The sequence below is a fragment of the Sinocyclocheilus grahami genome, unplaced genomic scaffold, assembly GCF_001515645.1.
Source record: "Sinocyclocheilus grahami isolate Dianchi unplaced genomic scaffold, SAMN03320097.WGS_v1.1 scaffold89.1, whole genome shotgun sequence".
Lineage (NCBI taxonomy): Eukaryota > Metazoa > Chordata > Actinopteri > Cypriniformes > Cyprinidae > Sinocyclocheilus > Sinocyclocheilus grahami.
In genome coordinates this window covers 1,173,703-1,192,977 of record NW_015505268.1, presented here as the reverse complement: position 1 = coordinate 1,192,977, position 19,275 = coordinate 1,173,703, and the positions used below count along the sequence as shown (strand labels likewise).

Below are 19,275 nucleotides of genomic sequence, written 5' to 3'. Positions count from 1 at the left end.
GTGTGTTGGGGGGGGGGGGGGGGGGGGGGTGAATACTTTTATTCAACAAAGACTCATGAAGTAGACAACAGTACAGACATTAATAATGTTAAAAAATATATATTTCTATTCATAAAAGAATCCTGAAATAAATGCCGTTCATAGTTCATCAGTTCATATTGAATCATAATTCAGCATTAACATCACTGGAATAAATGACATTTTAAAATATAAAACAATTTAATAGTAATGATGTTTCTCAATATTACTGCATTTTTGATCAAATAAATACAGCCTTGGTGAGCTTTTTTTTAATATATATTCTGTTATTTCCATGCACAGTGCATGTTTTATGGTGGTATGAAAGCGCAGACCAGCGGGCAGCGACACGCCATACATCTCATGAAGACGCCAGAGTGGTGGCGGCAGGTCAATCTTAAATATAACTCATTACACAGGACATTATCATACCATTATTATCAGAGCATTCTGGGAATTTTTGTCTTGGAAAAATAATCTATTTATGTTTTTTTTGCAGTAAGGGAGAGTGCAGCGTACCTGTTATCACAGAAGAGCAAACTCATGTTCCCCTGTGCTTTCTCACCAATCAAATAAAATGGCTTCATGGTTTGACTCCAAACTCAGGCAAATGTAGAGGAGAATGTAATATAAGATAAGTGAACTGATAAACAGATTTAATTCCAGCAAGTTTGTGCTGATGGTCAAATAATGATTGTGAATCAAAATAATGCTTTGCATCACAGTAAGACTTCCACCCTCAAACTACTGCTGATACTCACCGTCAGTGTTTCGCAACATCATTCTTTTTCTAAATAAATGCTTATGTGTCAATTTGCATTTTTGCATGAATAAGATGATGTGATGTAGTGTAGCTTCTTTTGGTTACATTTTAAGCAGATTGACACTGAAAATAAATCATACGTTGAATTTCCCAATATGACGTCACGGATCAAACAGTGTTAGGGTTGTAGAATTGTAATTTTTATTGTCTAAATACAGTAAGTGTACAAAGCGAGTAACAGACAATCCACAGCCATAAATTTGAAATGTAAACCAGTATTAAATGAGGAACATCACCGTGGTACTAAAACTTTTTTCCCTTTTAGGTTTTTTTTTTTGTTCTATTGTTTTGGTCGAACCCAAACCAAAACTAAACCGTAAATGAAAAACAGCAAAAACATTGTCTGTGGAGAATCCAGTGCAAAAAGATTAACACATTTTGACATGTAATTAAATTTCAATTAACACCGCAAGTAAAGTGCTTGGTTGAAAGGCGGACAACGCTGTCACCAATCCCAATGAGATCCAAAATACTGATTTAACAATCCAAACTCAATGTTTTGACATCACACTTACTCTACTGAACCGCTATGTAATACAGCTGGAATCAGTGTTGTGTTTGTGGATTTCTGTATTTAATGGTCCAGAGATCCAATGAAGGACACAACATATGCCCTTATACGAAAGAAGGCACATAAATGGTATGTTTTAAATGATTTCCTTCTAAGTTGTTCATGCGACTCCTGGAGCATCCACTAGGATTGCCGTGTCAGTCGAGGTATTTGTTACATATTGTAACCGTAAAGCTTACTTGTATAAACTTTTTTTTATTATTTTATTTTTAAAAAACTACAAAATCAATCACTTTTCTTTTGCCCATGCACAAAGGCATGTATAAAGATAACGTGAGGCACTCTTGGATAGAACAGCCTATAAAATAATGCCCCTTCTGACTTTTTAAAACATCTAAAACAATTGCTTGTTTATAAATAAAGACATATCAAGGACAAAATCAACACAGTACAATTTTTCAGTTTTGCAGTTCAGCCCTTGGCCACGCAAACGATTCTGATTCTTCAGCATGTGATTCCCCAGTCTTCTAGTCTTAAGAAAATAAAATACAAAGACACTGACCCTGAATTATTGATCATTGGCATTTTCCATCAAGCCGATTATCTTGCACGATGAAAATCTATCAGTATCGACGACTGCGCAAAATAGAGTCTGTGCAGTCCGACTACACCAGAAATTATGTGACTAACATGGTTCGGATTCAGCCATGCTAGAAACACGAGAGAAGTCTTTTAAATTTATTATGCATTGACTTGCATTGAGTGTGTCAGCTGCAGTATCTGCCTCTCTGCTGACCGGTGAAGACGTTTATCTTCAGACAGAGGTCAGAACGGTAGACCGCAGCTCAAAGGCCACAGAAACATTGTGAAATATGTGGAATCCACTGGCTCCAGTTAGCTGTAGTGTAAAGGGAGACTCCGGCTCACACAAAGCTTTCTATTGGCTTCTCCATGTTCTCTTTAGCAGGCAGAGGGCTCAGGAGGGCCATGTTGACCGCTGTCTCTTTACGACGAATGGAGCTGTCTGAGGGGTCGTCACTTTGGTCCTTGGCAAAGTTAACAAATACCTGATGATTGGGAAGAAGAGTATTTAGTAATCACAGCAAGACAAAAAAAAACATAATATAATTATATACTAAATACTCTACTAGTTTATGAGATTTAAAGACAGAAATTAATATAAAACATGATATAAAACTTGACGCCCTATGTATTTTTTAATTAATACCTGTGAAAGTTATTGTAAAGAAAAAGTTTATTTTCCATATTTTAAATCAAAATGTAAAACTATCTCCCTTTTCTGCTGAAAAAGTAATTTTATCCAATCATCACCTACATTATTTACTGCCAAACATTCACTTTTCCACATTATGGGAGTTAAGTGTTGTGAATCAGTGTTATTTTATTATCACTGAGATAATATTATCGTTTTTATTAATATTTTGAATCAGTTTTTTTATTTTAATTAGCTAAAATTTGTATGGTTTTGTTGTGCTTTTGCCATTTTTAGTAGTACACATACACACACACACACATATACACATGAGTCAAAGACGAAAAAGGGTTTAAGCATAAAACCTGTTGTTGTTTTCCCCAAACTTAAAAAAAGTTTTCCGTTTAATTTAATAGCAATTTTGTTTTTGTTTTTCCAAGCAAAAAATAAATATCATACATTTTCCCCTGATTTACAGAAGACACCCACTAAAATGTCATTGTGTAACATTCTTGTCAGGCATATTTATAACAAAAATCCATTTATGACATATTAAAAGATTAATTACTTTCACCCCAAATACTAATTAGTAGTAATTTTACATTTTTTAAATTTGACACTATCCTAGGTTTTGCCCATTTTTCAGTAAGAATTTTTACTCATTTAAAACACAATAAAATGTAATATGCTTCCTTATTCTTTTATATATTTTAATATGTACAAGTCAGAATAAGCATGTTGTTTGAATATTTACATAAATATTGTGTTACACTGAATGACAATGTAACATTATTTCAACCAAATTTTAACATTTTGTTCTCCAAAAACTTATTTGAAACTTTAAAAGTAAACACTTTACTTACATTTAATGTGCTTTCTATGGACATATAATTTTTTTTTTAATTTCTTTTGATGCGGACATCTTAACGTCTTTGACCCACACATATATATATATATATATATATATATATATAGTTTTTATTTTTAATAAAATTTTTGTTTGTTATTGTAGTACATCAAGTTACACTTAAATTAAATTAACATGAAAAATGCTGCTTTGGCAATTAGCTAAAATAAATATATATTTTTTTATTTCAGTTAGCGTTTATTTTATTTTAAGTAATGCAAAGGTTTTCAATGGCTTTAGTTTTAGTTGTGATACCATTTTTTTGTTGTCTTTATTGAATATTAATCATGTGCCATGTCCCAAAAGGATAGTCCACCCAGAAATAAATATTCTGTCATAATTTACTTTTCTCTCATGTCATTCCAAACCTGTATGACATTTTCTACTGTGAAACACAAAATTAGACATTTTGAAGAATGTTGGTAACTAAACAGTATGGACAAAATGCTATGGAAACCAATGGGATCCGAAACTGTTTGGTTACTAACATTCTTCACAATATATTCTTTTGTGTTCAGCAGAAGAAAGAAAGTCATGCAGGTTTGGAATGACATGAGAGAGAGTAAATGATGACTATCCTTTTAACAGTTGACTGTTGTTTAACTTCCTCTTGTCCCCAGTACATAAACCCTAATCAGAAATGTGCCAGTGATATTTTAGGGTTGGAAATGCCCCCTCACCTGGTCCAGAGTGGTTTGGGACACAGAGTAGTCCTCTATCCTGAGAAACTCTTTGTTCTTAGCGAGGATGCTGAAGATGTGAGCGAGGGAGGTGAGGGAGGAGGGAAGCTGGTATTGCAGCATGTTTCTGTGTTTTTCTTTCAGGGTGCTTCCTGGCAGCTCGCTCTCAATGAACTTCATCACCGGCTGCAGGTCAGGATCCGGCCCCGCAACCCTCAGAATGATGGTGTACCCATCGCCAAATCTGCAGGAAGAGGAGCAAGTGAAACTCTCCTAAGGCATGTCTAAGAAGTAATGTATGCTTTATGCTTAATGTTCTTGATTTGAGTCATTATTTTTGCAATTCAATGACGCCGCTAGTGTGCAGAATTAACACACTGTACCTTTAACCCTTAAATGCATACCTCAGGTCTTTAGCGACCCGGGACATCATTCTCTACCCTCTCTCTCCTTCATTTTTTTTTTAAGTTAGACATCAACTTTCTTAGTATTCCTCAATCTATTAATTATAAACAATATAACGAAAAAAATAGTAAAATATAAAAGAATGCTAGTTTTCTGATACATTTTTTGTAAAGTGTATAGGGTCGCTAGAGACCCGAGGTATGTAAATGTGTAAGTATTTTTTCCTGCGCAACTATATTTACATATCTGATGACTCAATATGTGCAATGCATCTTTTTTCCTCAAGGTGGCACTGTTTGATACACAATGATGACGTGACGTTTCAGTCATAATTACCACAGGCATAAAACAAACAAATACCATCAGCAAAAATTGAAGTGGTTTGAATGGCTTTACTGCAGAGCAATTACTATACGCAATGAAATATAAATGTCACTGTCATTTGATGCTGGATGTGGTGAATAAGCTGCCAGTGATCAAAATATTGAATATGAAGTCATTGAAAATGATAGTTTTGAGAATATGGTTGAGATCATGAATATGAGGCAGATGCTGAATGTACTGTGGAAGTGCACTCTAACGATGACAGCGATGGTAAAATCATCTGCTCAAATTGAACCCTTTTAAGTTTCAAAAGGTAACGAAATATGCTTTATTTTATTCTTCTGTAATTGTTCTTAAAATATCAAGAGAGTTATTGCTATTGCAGCAGTTAGAGATCCATCCATCCTGGATATATAGGTCTGGGTCGCTAAAGACCCGAATATGTAATAATGATTGGTGAAACATTCATGCATTTAAGGGTTAATAGCTTAAATAAACCATAAACCAAATCATCCAGCTACGAGGTGAATCACAAAATCACAAACTTTAATTTGGAGCCAAAAAATATATATATGAAAATTGAACAAAAAGGCTGTGTACTTAATGATTTCAATGAGGGAAAGAAGCATTGGGAATGGCGAAATTGATTAAAATGACAAATAAATATGAAACTATTGATTTGTTGATGGTGTTTCTAGTGTATATAGAAATAACATTGTATGTATATTGCAAAATATATACATTCTTGTAAATATTTAAGTAGTTTTTCTTTTGGGGCAGTTAGTGTTAGGGGGATTTCTCTGCAGAATCATGGGTAATGTAGTTTTTCACAAGAATTCCATTTTTACACACAATTAAAAATAACGAATAATTTGAACTGACGAATTCAACAAAGCATCAACTAACAACCTCACAGCACACAGTAGATCTGTCTATAAGTCTTTAAAAACCAATTCCCCAATGGAGAATATTAATGGGATTCTTGTTTCCAGAACCCAATTGCTGCACTTTATATTATTCATGATCTTACCTGTTCTTCAGGTGCTGGACGCTACCCAGACAGCGGAACCTGCCGTTCACCATGATGGCCATCCTGGTACACAGCGCTTCACATTCCTCCATACTAAGAGTGAACAGATCACAGGTTAGTATGGAAGAAAATAGATTAAATACTTCCCCCTAGTGATAAATGAAAGTCTAAGCTTAGCAAAAATCGAAGCTAAACTAAGAAGACATGAAGATTTTAGAGGAAGACAATACTATCATTAGTGCTGCTGTCTAGCAGTAGCTCACTTAATGTCCTTGTCTACAACTTTAGCTGACTGTTAGTGTTCAGTTTAAGTGCATAAACATTGATTGTGGTGAATGTACCTGTGTGAGGTAAGTACGACGGAGCGTCCCTCTTTGATGACGCTGTGGATGCAGTTCCACAGTGCTCGTCGTGCTTTGGGGTCCATTCCAGTGGTGGGCTCATCCTGTAACCAAAAGCACAGCCAGGCTCAGATTCGACCATTGGTTCAACAGGAAACACACACTGATTAGCTACACCATCTCTTCTTCACACGTGTATCGCACACTCAAGTGAACCGAAACAGGCTTGCTGACTCTTAAGCATTCTTATGTGATCTTTGTGTAATCAACCCATTATGAGGCCTCTCTGAAGGCTAAAGAGTTCAGGGTAATTTAGCTCTGGGGGTGCTATAGTCTTGAACTCCTTATACAACCAGAGCGGGAAACCCAGCAGAGAGAATAACCAAACAGTGGTCATATGATCCAGACTAATGTTGTTTTTGTTGATTAGTTTGCAGACATTCATCCAAGGAGGCATAAGACTTCGAGCCAGTTGTGTAAGTGTCTTTGTGTGTACGTGTGTGTGTGTTTGGGGAAATGCACATACCAGGAAGACCACTGGTGGGGCTCCAATGAGTGATATGGCGGTGGAGAGTTTGCGCATGTTGCCACCGCTGTAGCTTCCTGCTTTCTTGTCCACGTACTTCACGAGGCCCAGTTTACGGATTCCCCACTCTGCCACCTGCCCAAGATACAACACATTAATAGTTCCTATTAGGGTTAATCTCACAAAACCAGGTCACATTTAACTTAAAATCAAAAGAAGAAATTATATTATATTATTATAAAAAACAAACAAAAATAATATATATACCCTATTTTTTGTAATTCAGTTTGTTTTTAATTGTGATTTGTCATTATCATTTTCATTTTTCATATCTTTTGTGTATTTTAAGTTTAAATCAGCATAAGTTGAAGGTTGTATAAATACTTTTTATGCATGACAATAATGAGATGAGAATTATGGGGAAATGTGCTTAATGGTCAAAATGCAAAATATTTATGAAAATATTTTTTATTTGTAATTCACTTTATTGTCAGTGGAAATTATTACTGAAATACAGTATTTGTATATTTTGTACAATTTTTTATTAAACCAGCATACCTTAAAGCCTATCAAAATATATTTTATTTTTATTTAATTTCATTATTTTATTTTAATTTTGTTTATTTTTTGATAATGAACAGTATGGTGGTGCAAGCACTTATTTGGCACGTCAAATGTGAAAAATAGGTCTCATTTCATTTTTTTTAAAGCATGTACAATTTCAGGGTTTATTTTTTATTTGGGGTTAAATATGACATGGACCTGTATGATTCCCCCTAAATGTCACATACCATGAAATTATATCAAAAATATAATTAAAATTATATTAAAATAATAAATATTATATCAAATCACTGTTTAAATACTCGTTTTAGTTCATATGCTCTGCTCACCTCACAAACTTCCTTCTCTGGTACACCGCGCAGAATGGCATAGAATTCCAGGTGTTCCCGTCCTGTCAGCAGATCATTGATGGCATCAAACTGAGGGCAGTAGCCCATGTTCTGATGTACTTCATCTATTTCTCTGAGTATACTAGAAATAAGAAAGAGCAGCGTCATCAAAAAATGCATTCACTCAATTTTAAGATTAACCTATGACCTACAGTATGTGTTTATAATAGACTAAGCTGTTATAAGGAAGCATCATCTGTTCTAATGTAATAACTACTTGTATTTTACTGTCTGTACCTTTTCCCAGCCAAGAATGCTTCTCCTTTGGTGACCACAGAGTCTCCGGTCAGCATTTTAAAAGTACTTGTCTTTCCGGCTCCGTTGACACCAAGCAGACCAAAACACTGAAAGGAGGAGGAAACATGTAAGTTTGTGGTCTTACAGTAGATGTGACTCATTCGGATGAGGCTGATCATGAGGCAGCTGTCATGAATTACCTCTCCTGGAGGAATGCCTACACATAGACGATCGACAGCAGGCTTCTGTTTCCGCTTGTACACCTGAAAATGACAAGGATGACATATTGATGAGGGCACCATTTATTTGACAAAATTTGATGTCTGTGATCATCAGCAGAGGATTTCTGCTGACCTTAGTGAGTTGTCTGATCTCAAGAATGTCTCCCTGTCCAGCTCCACTCATGATTCTCTGCCTCTCTCTGGCCACATCCTCATCTTCCTCTCCAATCGGACTCAACTTGGCACTTAAAGACCTGTGGAAAATGATCAAACCATCACTTTAGATCTTCTAATCCATAATTTCATTAGCAGTTCATATAAATGTAATTTGTTTCAGAAAGTCGTGTTGTGATGTTGCTTACTTGGGTTCAAAGAAGAAACGGTACTGGATAAGGACTGTGATGATGAAGAAAACCACTCCTTCCACAGCCATAGCAAAAAGATTCTTGCCCACCATGTCCCACTCCAATGGAGAACGCAAACGGTTCTCACCTAATGCAAGGTAAGAGAGCATTCAGCATCTATAATAATGACCCTTGCAGTAGTTACAGGTAATACAGTAGACATAGATCAAGCTGATGAGGTCAAACGCTAAACTTCATTGCTCTTATTCTTGTAATCTGTAAAACATTTTTAAAGGGATAGTATTTTGATTAATTCTGAGAGCTCTCTGACCGCAAGGATCCCAACACTATCAAGGCTCAGAAACGTAGCAAGGAGATCGTTAAAATAATCCATGTGACATCTGGTTCAACTGTAATTTTACGTAGCTACGAGAATACTTTTTGTGAGCAAAGAAAACTAAAATAATTACCAATTTATTCAATAATTCGTCTCCTCAGCGTCACCCTATAGTGCCATTTTGGAGAGTATCACCTATGAAAACAACATATGTACGCGGATACGCTGTTTCAATTGTTTATGCTTTGATCTGAATGTAAGCAGCATATCCGCGTACATACGTTGTTTACGTATGTGATACTCTCCAAAATGGCGCTATAGGGTGACGCGGAGGAGACGAATTATTGAATAAATTGGTCGTTATTTTTGTTTTCTTTGCACACAAAAAGTATTCTCATAGCTTCGTAAAATTACGGTTGAACCACTGATGTCACGTGGATTATTTTAACAATGTCTTTGCTATGTTTCTGAGCCTTGACTGTGTAAGGATCCTTACTGTCTATGGGAGGGTCAGAGAGCTCTCAGAATTCATCAAATATATCTTAATTTGTGTTCTGAAGATGAATGAAGATCTTACGGGTCTTACTATCCCTTTAAATTTAAAGTGGAGTATGCTAATCTTACCAAATCTCTCCAGAGCATCAGCCATGGCCTGATTCTTCACCATGTCGATGAGACCTCGGCCCAGGCAGAAATGCGGGAAGATGAGCAAAACGTTCTTCAGGATGTCATTAATGCCACCGATCTCCTGCAGCAGAGGATGAGTGGCATTAGAAATCATGTGTGCTTGAGGATTACTGCTAAGAATAGCAACCAAAAAAGCAATTTCTTACATTATTTCCAAATAACTCCATGACAAAAGTGGACACACTGCCATTGATCCCAATGAGGATATTGACACTAGTGAGCACCACGTAAGCGGTGCTGGGGATTTTGAAGAGGAATGAAGCCGGGTACATAAGAGGAGTGATGGACCATCTGAAGAGAGACAAGAAGAAGTATTTATTATCAGGGAAAATGTTATGTGCAAATTGGCAGTGTATTGAGGTCCCATGTCAGGCCCCAAGCATATCTAGGTACCACCATATCGTAGAGACATGAGGGTGGGCTCTTTTCACTAAGGAAGATTCCCAGGTTGTGGGGTCTTTTGACTTTGGAAAGTATAATGTATAATCCCATTTTTGGGGCGCCAATGTTTTTTTTTTTTACCTATCTGCAGAACAGAGTATATTATCTATATGAGGGTGGGCTCTTTCACTACAGGAAATATACAGAGGCCCCATGTGGGACCCCCAGCAATATCTAGCAATCAGACTGTCTAAGAGACATATTTCGCAAAGACAAGAACCATTCACATTTTCTTCAGAAAATACACCTAAACATACGTTATTTATTTATTTTTAAATGTGGTTTATAATCAGTTTTCTATTTTTTCTATTCAGTTTATTTCCCATTTTCTTCAGAAAATATACCTAAATGTACTTTATAATTTGCTTTTTCTTATGTTTATTCTATTTCACATCTTCATTAGGAAATGTACCTAAAATTACTATGTATTTTTTCTGTTGTATTCCATTTCAAATTTCTTTAGAAAATATACCCAAACATACTTTATAATGTGATTTTTATTTGAATATTTAGTTTCTATTCAATTTTTTTCTACTTTTAGGTTTCTATTTAACATTTTCTTCAAAAATGTCCCTAAACATACTTTATAATCTGTTTCTCCCCTATTTTATTATATTTTTATTATAAATGTAGTTCATAATCTGTTTGTTTCTGTTTCCATTTACAAAAAAATATATTGTCAGTACCTACATAAATTATTGCCTTATTGAGCTGGAATTATCAATATAAGTGAATGTCTTGCTCTGTCTTTCTTACCCATAAAGAAGCAGTAGAAGGGCAAGAACAGGTAGGTTGGTTGCAGAGACGTAGGCTTTTTGTTGAAAGCACACAAAGATCAGGATCACCAGAGTAGCAGGAACAACATAATTGCACTGTACCAAAAAAACAGACAGAAATGTGCATTAGAGATTTTGGGTCAGCAACCAAGTAGGTGAGTGGTGCATTATGAGATTTGAATCAAACACTTACCATATCCCAGAGAAAGTTAGCCAGCCAGTAGAGGTATGGCTGCACTCCACTGATAAACTGCATGTGCTTGGCCTTATTCACTCGCTCCTGAATGAGGAAGACAACGAAACTGGCGGGGACGAAGGACATGGCGAAGATCACACAGATGGAAACCAGCACGTCCACTGAGGTGGTCATTCTGAAATGCCATAAATCAGGGTTCAGAGAGTAGACCAACATGACCAATGTCCTTAACGTTATTTAAATTGCATTCAATCAGTTTCAATGCTTACAGGGCCACTTGAGAAAGCTGTTCCTTGGTCAGATTGAGCGGATGGTTAAACGCAGTGATGCCAAACTGACGGGGGTCTTTGCCAGGTGGTAAGTTGGCACGCAAGATACCATTGTTCATTACATTGAGGAAGGCTCCAATACTGTGCCAGCCCTTGTTATTGAACCATATCTGAAAAAATGACAGTAAAGATCATTTCAAGTACACTTAGAATGTCTATAATGGGTTTAAAAATAGCAGTCCTCCAGTTATCACTCACCTTGACATTATTCTTAGTGTCCAGCCCATTGATGAAGGCAGACAGGCTTTTCAAGAAACGGTCGGCCGCTGATCCTGAGTTCTACAACCGTAGGATAAGAAGAAATACTTCATGCACTATTCCTGAGAAATATTTGATTAATTTCCTAAGAGTCAACGTTTCGGGCTTACCTTCCCCAGTTGGAAGATTTCCCTGACTCTAGAGATGGCATCGTCAATCTCTTCAGCAGGAGGAAGTACCTGAGTGCTTCTAGCTCCCAATGAAAATCCTCCGTATCTGAATTCATTCACCCATATCTTGTTCTTTAAGCTATGAAAGAAACAATCTGTTAATGTGTTGAATGACGCTACTGAACTATTTCAGTTCATGTGGATAGACAATCAGGTCATACCTTTTCCCAATGATCTGTGCATAGGTCTTCACAAGATAGTCTGAGATGTTTCGTCCCGTCAGATTCTGGAGGGTCTCAGTTTCACTCATCTTAATCTGAGGAGGTGGCAGTCCACCTGCACCAGCAGGGCATTCTGGGAGCATCTTCTTTTTGCCATTACAGCTGCACTCACAAGCAGGAGATGGGTTGTCCATGGTCCAGTTTGTCGACGTGAAAATGTCCATCACGCTTTCTGCCACTTCTTGTGTAGACCATTCCTCATCGCCCATTGTACAGGGAGCATCACTAAAACCAAGGGAGAAGACAAGCTTAGATTTTTCTTAAATTAAAAATATTAGCAGTTACAGAAAATAATGTTTCATGTAAGATACTTACGGAATTGGTTCTCCTTCCATGCATCGTGTTCCAAAGCCAGGATCATCGAATAAAGCATTGAGTAACTTTTGTGTGCTTATATCATGTGGAGCATCATCACTGTAATGAAAATACACTGTATTTAATTTCAGTGGTTCCATGCAAGTATTTCAACTTAATGTTGAGTAGAACGTTGTCCTTGTCATACCTGATGAATGTGAACTGATCTTCATACATCCAGGGATTGAGAGCCAGGCTGGGATATTTTCCGAATGGTGGCACAATAAGACTGAAAACCAGAGCAATGCACACAAACACAGCGGGAAGAACAATCTGCAAAGAGAATCAAAGTGAGTTGATCAAAACTGAACTGTACTGACATGGGTTGCGTTTCCCAAAAGTAGCATAAGCTTAACTAGATTATAGTAACCACTGGCATCGGTAGTCTCTACGATCTACTTGGATTGTGGAAGAAACCATTGGTACCAATAGTGTATAGAATCTACTTAGGCTTACATTGTTTTTGGGAATCAAAGAAACCACTGGCACCAACAGTGTCTACGATCTACTTAGGCTTACAATATATTTGGGAATTGTAGAAACCATTGGCACCAACAGTTTCTTTGATCTCCTGAGTTTTACGATGCTTTTGGTAAACACAGCCTAGGTTTATTTTTTACTGACTATATTTCCTATTCCTACCTGTGCAAAGAAGCCTTTCCTTGAGCGGCGAGCATAAAGCAATCTCTTCCACAATAAAGCCACAAACTGCTGCCTCTTCAAATTCCAGCCTTTCAATTGATATGATCCTTTCCCATTAGAAACGCTCAAATAGTCGGTTTCTTTTGATTCTGGTGATCAAATACATCAACAGGAATTGGCAACAGCACATTTAAAACCAAACAAATTAAGAAGATATTTGGCTGACTCTACTGTAAAGATAAGGTATAGATGTTTTAGGGCTTTTAAGGTTTACCTGGATCACCATCAGAGTCGTTGCAGTCAAAGTTATCGTCTTCGGTCAGGGGTTTGAGGCAGCTCTGGTGGTCAGCACCAAATGCGTGTCGCCTATGTCTGGGAACAGGCAGAGTTCCATCTAGCAAAATAAAAAATACAAGATGAGATCTTTTCTGGATTTTTGTCTTTGTACTGCTCATTCAGTTTACTAGAGAGCTAATAGTGAGGTACAAATTTACCTGAGATGATTTCAGTGTCAACTCCACTGTCCTCTGCCACCTTAAGGAAAATCTATAAAGACACCCAAGAAAGATTATTAGTAACTTGCATATGTAGTAAAAAATCACTAACATCCTAAAGCTTTTTGTTGACAGATAAAAGCCAAGACAAGCTACACGTACCTCTTCAAGTGTAGTATCTGAGACACCATAACTCGAAATGCTAAGGTCAGCGAGCCGATCATCAAGGTCATGGAAGAGCTCAACGAAAGCACCATCTTTGGCAGACTCGTATGGCAACACATATGTGATCTCATGACCGAGGTCTTCCACCATGCGAGAAGCGGGAACGTGCTTCAGGATTAGACTGGAGATGAGGGCTACATCAACAGGAACAACAGGAGATTCAGGCCATGTAGTTCCTGCAGAACATATTGAAAACTTTAGTGAAGATTCAGTTATAATCTCATGAACTGAAAAGTTATCCATCATTTTAAAGATTGAGGTTAAGTGGTGTCTTACCAATTGCTGTGGCAGCTTCGCTCTCTTGATCACTACCTAGACCAGCATCCGAACTGCTCTCAGATGCATTGTCATCCTAAAAACCAATGAAACTTGTGTTTAGCTAAACAACAAATCAATGTGTTCATTGAGTGTTTTTGCAAACTGAAGTGCACTTACTTTCTTAACAAAGGACACAGTGCTGCTCGAGTTCCTGCAAGAGCTGAGAGAAGGCTCAGTGTTTTTCTTCACCAAGGTAAGATAGTATCCAGTTCCCAGTTGAGTCTTAAGAAAGAGCGAAGAGCCCACACAACAAAGCTTTCCATGGGAGATGATAGCAATACGATCGCCCAGAATATCCGCTTCATCCATATGATGGGTGGAAAGAAGGATAGTCCGACCTAAGAAATACCCAAAGTCCTCATTGTTTCAATAAGATCTAATGGCATTTTCTTTGTTTTTAAATACAAAACGAATGGGGTAGTTACCTGTACGATACTTCAGAAGAAGGTCCCAGATGCCTCTTCGAGCGTATGGGTCCACACCAGCAGTGGGCTCGTCCAAAATAACAACCTTTGACCCTCCAACAAAAGCAAGAGCTACCGAGAGTTTCCTCTGCATACCACCTGAGGAGCACAAAAATGTAAGTATGCAACAAATCAAACAACCATCAAGTCATAATTTCAGAGGATGTAATGGCCCACACCTGATAGCTGGCTGGCCCTGGACTTGCGTTTGTGTTGAAGGCCAGTATCAGTCAGAATCTGCTCCGTCTCAGCCTTCACGTCCTCCTCAGACAGACCCTTCAGACGGGCATAGAACCAGATGTGCTCTTCTACTGTCAACCTGAAATATGACAGGTAGATTAGCATCCACAGAACTATACAATCTTAACATCAACTAGTATGTGACTTGTGTTGTTTTTGAATTAAAGCACTTACATGCTGAAGAGGACGTTGTGTTGTGGACACACTCCGAGGCTCCGTCTGATGGAACTGAGCTCTGAGCGAATATCTTTGCCCATGATATATGCAGTGCCAGAGGTGGGAGGGAATAGGCCAGTTAGGATAGACCTAAAACAATGAAGGCAAATTGGAGGGTTAGATATTGTAACCAAAAAGAAAAAACTAAATTCAAGCAGCCATTACTCCAATCTATATGATCCTTCAGAAATCATTCTAATATGAAAGTGATACATTTTATTCAAGATTCTTGGATGAATATAAAGTGAAATGTGAACTTACATGGTGGTGGTTTTTCCAGCTCCATTGTGACCTAGGAAAGAAGTTATTTGCCCCTCATAGAAGCCAAGTGTCAACCCATCGACTGCTAGCTTTTTGCCATGACGGTAGACCTTCACAAGATTCTCAATGTAAACTCCCAATTCAAGGTGAGTGGGTTCCTCTTCAATACAGACAGCTTTAAAAAAAACAACACAAAACAAAATTAATCAATTGTATTGAAGATTATATCTAATGAACAAATTCAAAACTCAGTCCACTGGCATTGAAAACCGGATGTGACACTAAACTGCCTTTTTTAAAATGGCATATTTTTATTTTTGCTTTTCAAAGGGATAGTTCACCCAAAAATGAAAATTCTGTCATTAATTACTCACCCTCATGTCGTTTCAAACCCGTAAGACCTTCGTTCATCTTCGGAACACAAATTAAGATATTTTTGATGGAATCGTCATTATTTTTTTTTCTTTTGCGCACAAAAAGTATTCTCGTAGCTTCGTATAATTGCGGATGAACCACTGATGTCACATGGATTATTTTACAGATCTCCTTGCTACGTTTCTGGACTTGGGAACATTTCAGTTGCGTTGCTGTCTATGCAGGGTCAGAGAGCTCTCAAATTCCATCAAAAATATCTTAATTTGTGTTCCGAAGATGAACAAAGGTCTTACGGGTTTGAAACGATATGTGGGTGAGTAATTAATGACAGAATTTTCATCTCTGGGTGAACTTACCCTTTAATCAGTAATCGGCCATAATGTGAAAACAATCATCAGTTCAGAATTTTAATATTGGTGTATCCCTTATAAAAAAAAACTTTTCTTACTTCCAGCATTGCTCTTCTTTCCATAAACTGCAGTGTTGTTTGTGTTGTTCTCTCCAAACCAGTAGGATTTACTGAAAGGGAAGTACCATGGCCTGGGAATGCCATACTGCCCTGGGAACACGGCCTCAATGTACCAGGTCATGACCCCATACAGGAAGGCATCAAAGTACATGAGGATGAGGCAGGTGGTGAGGTTGTAGTTGTCTTCTTCCATTGGGCTGGAGAAGAGGTTATTCCATTGGATGCCCACACCCTGCTCTTCAAACAGGGCAAAATACTCACAGCCAAATCCAAACGCCACTGGAGACAGTAAGCTCTGTGAACACAACCAAATTAGAAGTAAGTAGTGTTCTGTTTTTTTTCCACCTGAAGTCCACTTATAATGCTAGTCAAGGTTTCTTGCACCAAAATAAGTAATTTAGTTTTACATTACCATTTTACACTCCCTATAATGCAGTTGCTTAACTACAATGCAAAAAGTGAATTTCTTACGCAGTATTTTTGTCTTGTACAAATATCTAAACATTCATTAATCAAGATATATTTACTTGAAGCAAAATGATATAAAATTAGTAGTCTGGCTTTTTTAGTTTATGCTTAAAATTGGGATTAAAAAAATAAAGGAAAAAGGTAAATTATTTTATATTTCTAACCCAGGCAGATTTATTTCTCATTTCAAGCACAACATTTTGATAACTTCCTCAGAAAACATATTTAATATCTTATATAATTTTGGTTCTCAAGTAAATCATGATTTGGGAATGTTTAGACAAAAATATTGAGTAAAAAATAATCTGGTATGATTAGAGTCGGATTAAATCATTTAAATTACCTCTAAAAAATAGTTTTAGTTTAACTCAAATAGTTCAAATTACTTTCAAAAATGCATGTAAATGTACTGGCTGATATTCCCTATAATGTCTGTGCCCTTGAGCTGGAGACTTAATCTCAGGTCGTTCCAGCAGGACCTGGAGTTCATGCAATAAGTCTACTGCGCAGGATCAATCCGCCTAGGGTTAAGTGCTTTGGTCAAAGTAATCTCAGTAACGCTGGCTCACCTCTAACTGAACTCTTGTATTAGTGGCCCAGATCTTTAATCTATCACAAGCATTTAACTAGTTTCAACAGGAACACAGACTGAAGATTCCTTGTAATCTAGAGTCAGGAACCAAAGCCTACAATGGGTTTAAAGTGCGATTTTACAGTTAAGATATTCTCATCGCACCTATAAGTCATTTCAGATAAGGAGAGCAGTATAAATTAGTTTACTTATGCAATATACTGTATGATAACCTAATGCACTTGTCCAACAATTGATGACGCTGCACACATACACATTTGCACTTTGTAACTGATATTTAAAAACATTTTTTTGGTAGGTTGTCATAAACTTACAGCAATGACTTTGGCGCTGAAGCCCACGTAGTCTTGCCAAGCTACACAGAGCACATAAGGCAGGTAGAGGGTGAAGTAGATAATGCCCCCACAAGCCGCTGCCAGGTTGGCACGTGCGAACGCCGTACTGATCAGAAAACACTGCATGATGGTTACCACAGCGAATGACCCGAGGAAGAGGAAGATTACGCCAGGGTCACTATAGGGCAGGAGATTACCCATCTGGAAAGGTAAAAGAAATCAGGTTTATTGTCTCTGTTTTGCTTCTATTAATGACGATTTCTTAAAGAATGCCACATAATGAATAATAATCTTTATTACAATTAATAATAGTAATCAGAGTTACTATAGGGTATATTTTATATATACACAACTAAAACTAACAGAAATAAAAAGTTTTTGTTTTACATACACACACACGCATATATGTAAAACTAAAATTACTAAAACTACAAAAACACAATGAAATTACAAAAACTTAAAAATGAAAATAGAAATATTAATACATTATTCAAAATATTAATAAAAACATATTTATTTCCTTATTTATTTTATATTATAGTATTTATTAATATTTTGAATTAGCTTTAACTCTTCTATTTTCATTTTTTATTTTCATTTTAGTTTGTAGTCATTTTTTGTGATTTGTCGTATATTTTATTATTTTCATATTTCTTATTTTATTCTATTTAGTTTTTAATTATTTATTTAGTTAGTAATTTAATAAAACAAATTTAATTTAATTTAATTTCATAAAGTCACTAGCACTCTTAACATAAAAAAATCCTACGACAGAAAAAAAGTTAAAATTGCAACAGTATAAATAATTTGTAATAACTAAATTGAGTAATGAATATTTTTTGTAAGGCAAAAAGTGCGCTTCCTAGAAAACAACCTGTCTTAAGATCTGATGAAGTCTTTTTAGTACCTTGAGTAGAAGAACCAGCAGGCCTGCGCTGATGAGAAGAGGGATGAGGCTGCTAATGAACCAACTGAACCACAGGATTCCATTGTCCAATCCCATAATCCTCATGGTCTCCTTGAGCCGGGCCTCCTTCTCGTAGACGACGCCTTTGATGATGATGGCCACTGAGTACATCCAGGCCAGAGTCATGAAAAGCGGCATGGAACGGCTCATAATGCGAAGGAAACTACAGGAAAAAAGTTTATTTTTTTATTTTTTATACTTCCAACTTCCAACTGTTACAGAACATACTGAAAGATTAGCATGAAGCAGTCTTTTTACTGCAGGGGAAATAGTTTAAAGACAATCCTTCATAATTTGCTGTCTCTTTTATTCGATTAGGTTTATTTGCAGTGCAGTGGAATACTTACATATCATCTACATAACATGGATAAGGCATCTGTTGGATGTAAACACCAGTCTTCTCTTTGGTCCCAGTAACTGCTCTGATGATGCTGTGTTCAACTACATCCTGAAGGTAAGTAAATCCTCCCCAAATGTACCGCAAATCCTCAAACGGATCAGCCCTGGGACCGGGATCCCAATACCTGCCAACCAAAAAACACAATAAGCATGTGATTTCATAGCACACTATCTAGTTTCCATTACTGGGCATTTAAGAAAAGAAAACCCCAACTTACCCATCTTTAATCTTGTTTGTGCGCTCCACATTGTCGATGTCCATGCGGATCTTGTAATTGACATGTGGGGGAAGTTCAGAGCTGTTGGACTGAATGTCCAGAAACACAATTCCCGCCCAAAACTTTCTGTTATCCAGGAGACTCATGGACTCGTTCACCATTTTCTCCTCTGTGCTCACAGGTTCAAGTTTATCCAGGTTTACACACTGTGAAAAAAATAACACCATTCAGTCACAATGTGGCTTTATCTATTTATTGATAATGAGCTGACCTAAAATAATCTATTTGAC

At 36.9% G+C, this 19,275-nt stretch overlaps 2 protein-coding genes across 6 annotated transcripts in view; one reads left to right on the top strand and one right to left on the bottom strand.

Moving 5' to 3' along the window:
• The window catches only part of nipsnap3a (nipsnap homolog 3A (C. elegans)), a 4,898-nt gene extending 3,269 nt beyond the window's left edge, over positions 1–1,629 (top strand). For both annotated transcript variants that reach the window (XM_016274692.1, XM_016274693.1), the window contains exons 5-6: positions 322–408; positions 518–1,629. In XM_016274692.1, coding sequence (XP_016130178.1) covers positions 322–408; positions 518–594 — 164 coding nt within the window. In that variant the 3' untranslated portion in view covers positions 595–1,629. The remainder of the gene's footprint in view (positions 1–321; positions 409–517) is intronic.
• A 274-nt stretch (positions 1,630–1,903) lies between these two features.
• The window catches only part of abca1b (ATP-binding cassette, sub-family A (ABC1), member 1B), a 37,765-nt gene continuing 20,393 nt past the window's right edge, over positions 1,904–19,275 (bottom strand). For 3 of the 4 annotated variants that reach the window (XM_016274689.1, XM_016274688.1, XM_016274690.1), the window contains 35 exons: positions 18,986–19,191; positions 18,716–18,892; positions 18,309–18,531; positions 17,381–17,602; positions 15,986–16,301; positions 15,163–15,337; positions 14,860–14,991; positions 14,625–14,764; positions 14,407–14,544; positions 14,099–14,319; positions 13,940–14,015; positions 13,601–13,839; positions 13,439–13,490; positions 13,219–13,338; positions 12,945–13,093; positions 12,451–12,575; positions 12,264–12,362; positions 11,889–12,173; positions 11,668–11,806; positions 11,498–11,578; positions 11,240–11,409; positions 10,968–11,145; positions 10,755–10,870; positions 9,704–9,848; positions 9,495–9,618; positions 8,552–8,681; positions 8,323–8,443; positions 8,169–8,231; positions 7,969–8,075; positions 7,672–7,813; positions 6,779–6,913; positions 6,253–6,356; positions 5,912–6,004; positions 4,153–4,396; positions 1,904–2,419 (listed from right to left, as the gene is read on the bottom strand). In XM_016274689.1, coding sequence (XP_016130175.1) covers positions 2,276–2,419; positions 4,153–4,396; positions 5,912–6,004; positions 6,253–6,356; positions 6,779–6,913; positions 7,672–7,813; positions 7,969–8,075; positions 8,169–8,231; positions 8,323–8,443; positions 8,552–8,681; positions 9,495–9,618; positions 9,704–9,848; positions 10,755–10,870; positions 10,968–11,145; positions 11,240–11,409; positions 11,498–11,578; positions 11,668–11,806; positions 11,889–12,173; positions 12,264–12,362; positions 12,451–12,575; positions 12,945–13,093; positions 13,219–13,338; positions 13,439–13,490; positions 13,601–13,839; positions 13,940–14,015; positions 14,099–14,319; positions 14,407–14,544; positions 14,625–14,764; positions 14,860–14,991; positions 15,163–15,337; positions 15,986–16,301; positions 17,381–17,602; positions 18,309–18,531; positions 18,716–18,892; positions 18,986–19,191 — 5,331 coding nt within the window. In that variant the 3' untranslated portion in view covers positions 1,904–2,275. The remainder of the gene's footprint in view (positions 2,420–4,152; positions 4,397–5,911; positions 6,005–6,252; positions 6,357–6,778; positions 6,914–7,671; positions 7,814–7,968; positions 8,076–8,168; positions 8,232–8,322; positions 8,444–8,551; positions 8,682–9,494; positions 9,619–9,703; positions 9,849–10,754; positions 10,871–10,967; positions 11,146–11,239; positions 11,410–11,497; positions 11,579–11,667; positions 11,807–11,888; positions 12,174–12,263; positions 12,363–12,450; positions 12,576–12,944; positions 13,094–13,218; positions 13,339–13,438; positions 13,491–13,600; positions 13,840–13,939; positions 14,016–14,098; positions 14,320–14,406; positions 14,545–14,624; positions 14,765–14,859; positions 14,992–15,162; positions 15,338–15,985; positions 16,302–17,380; positions 17,603–18,308; positions 18,532–18,715; positions 18,893–18,985; positions 19,192–19,275) is intronic. The other variant, XM_016274691.1, reaches the window with a different exon arrangement.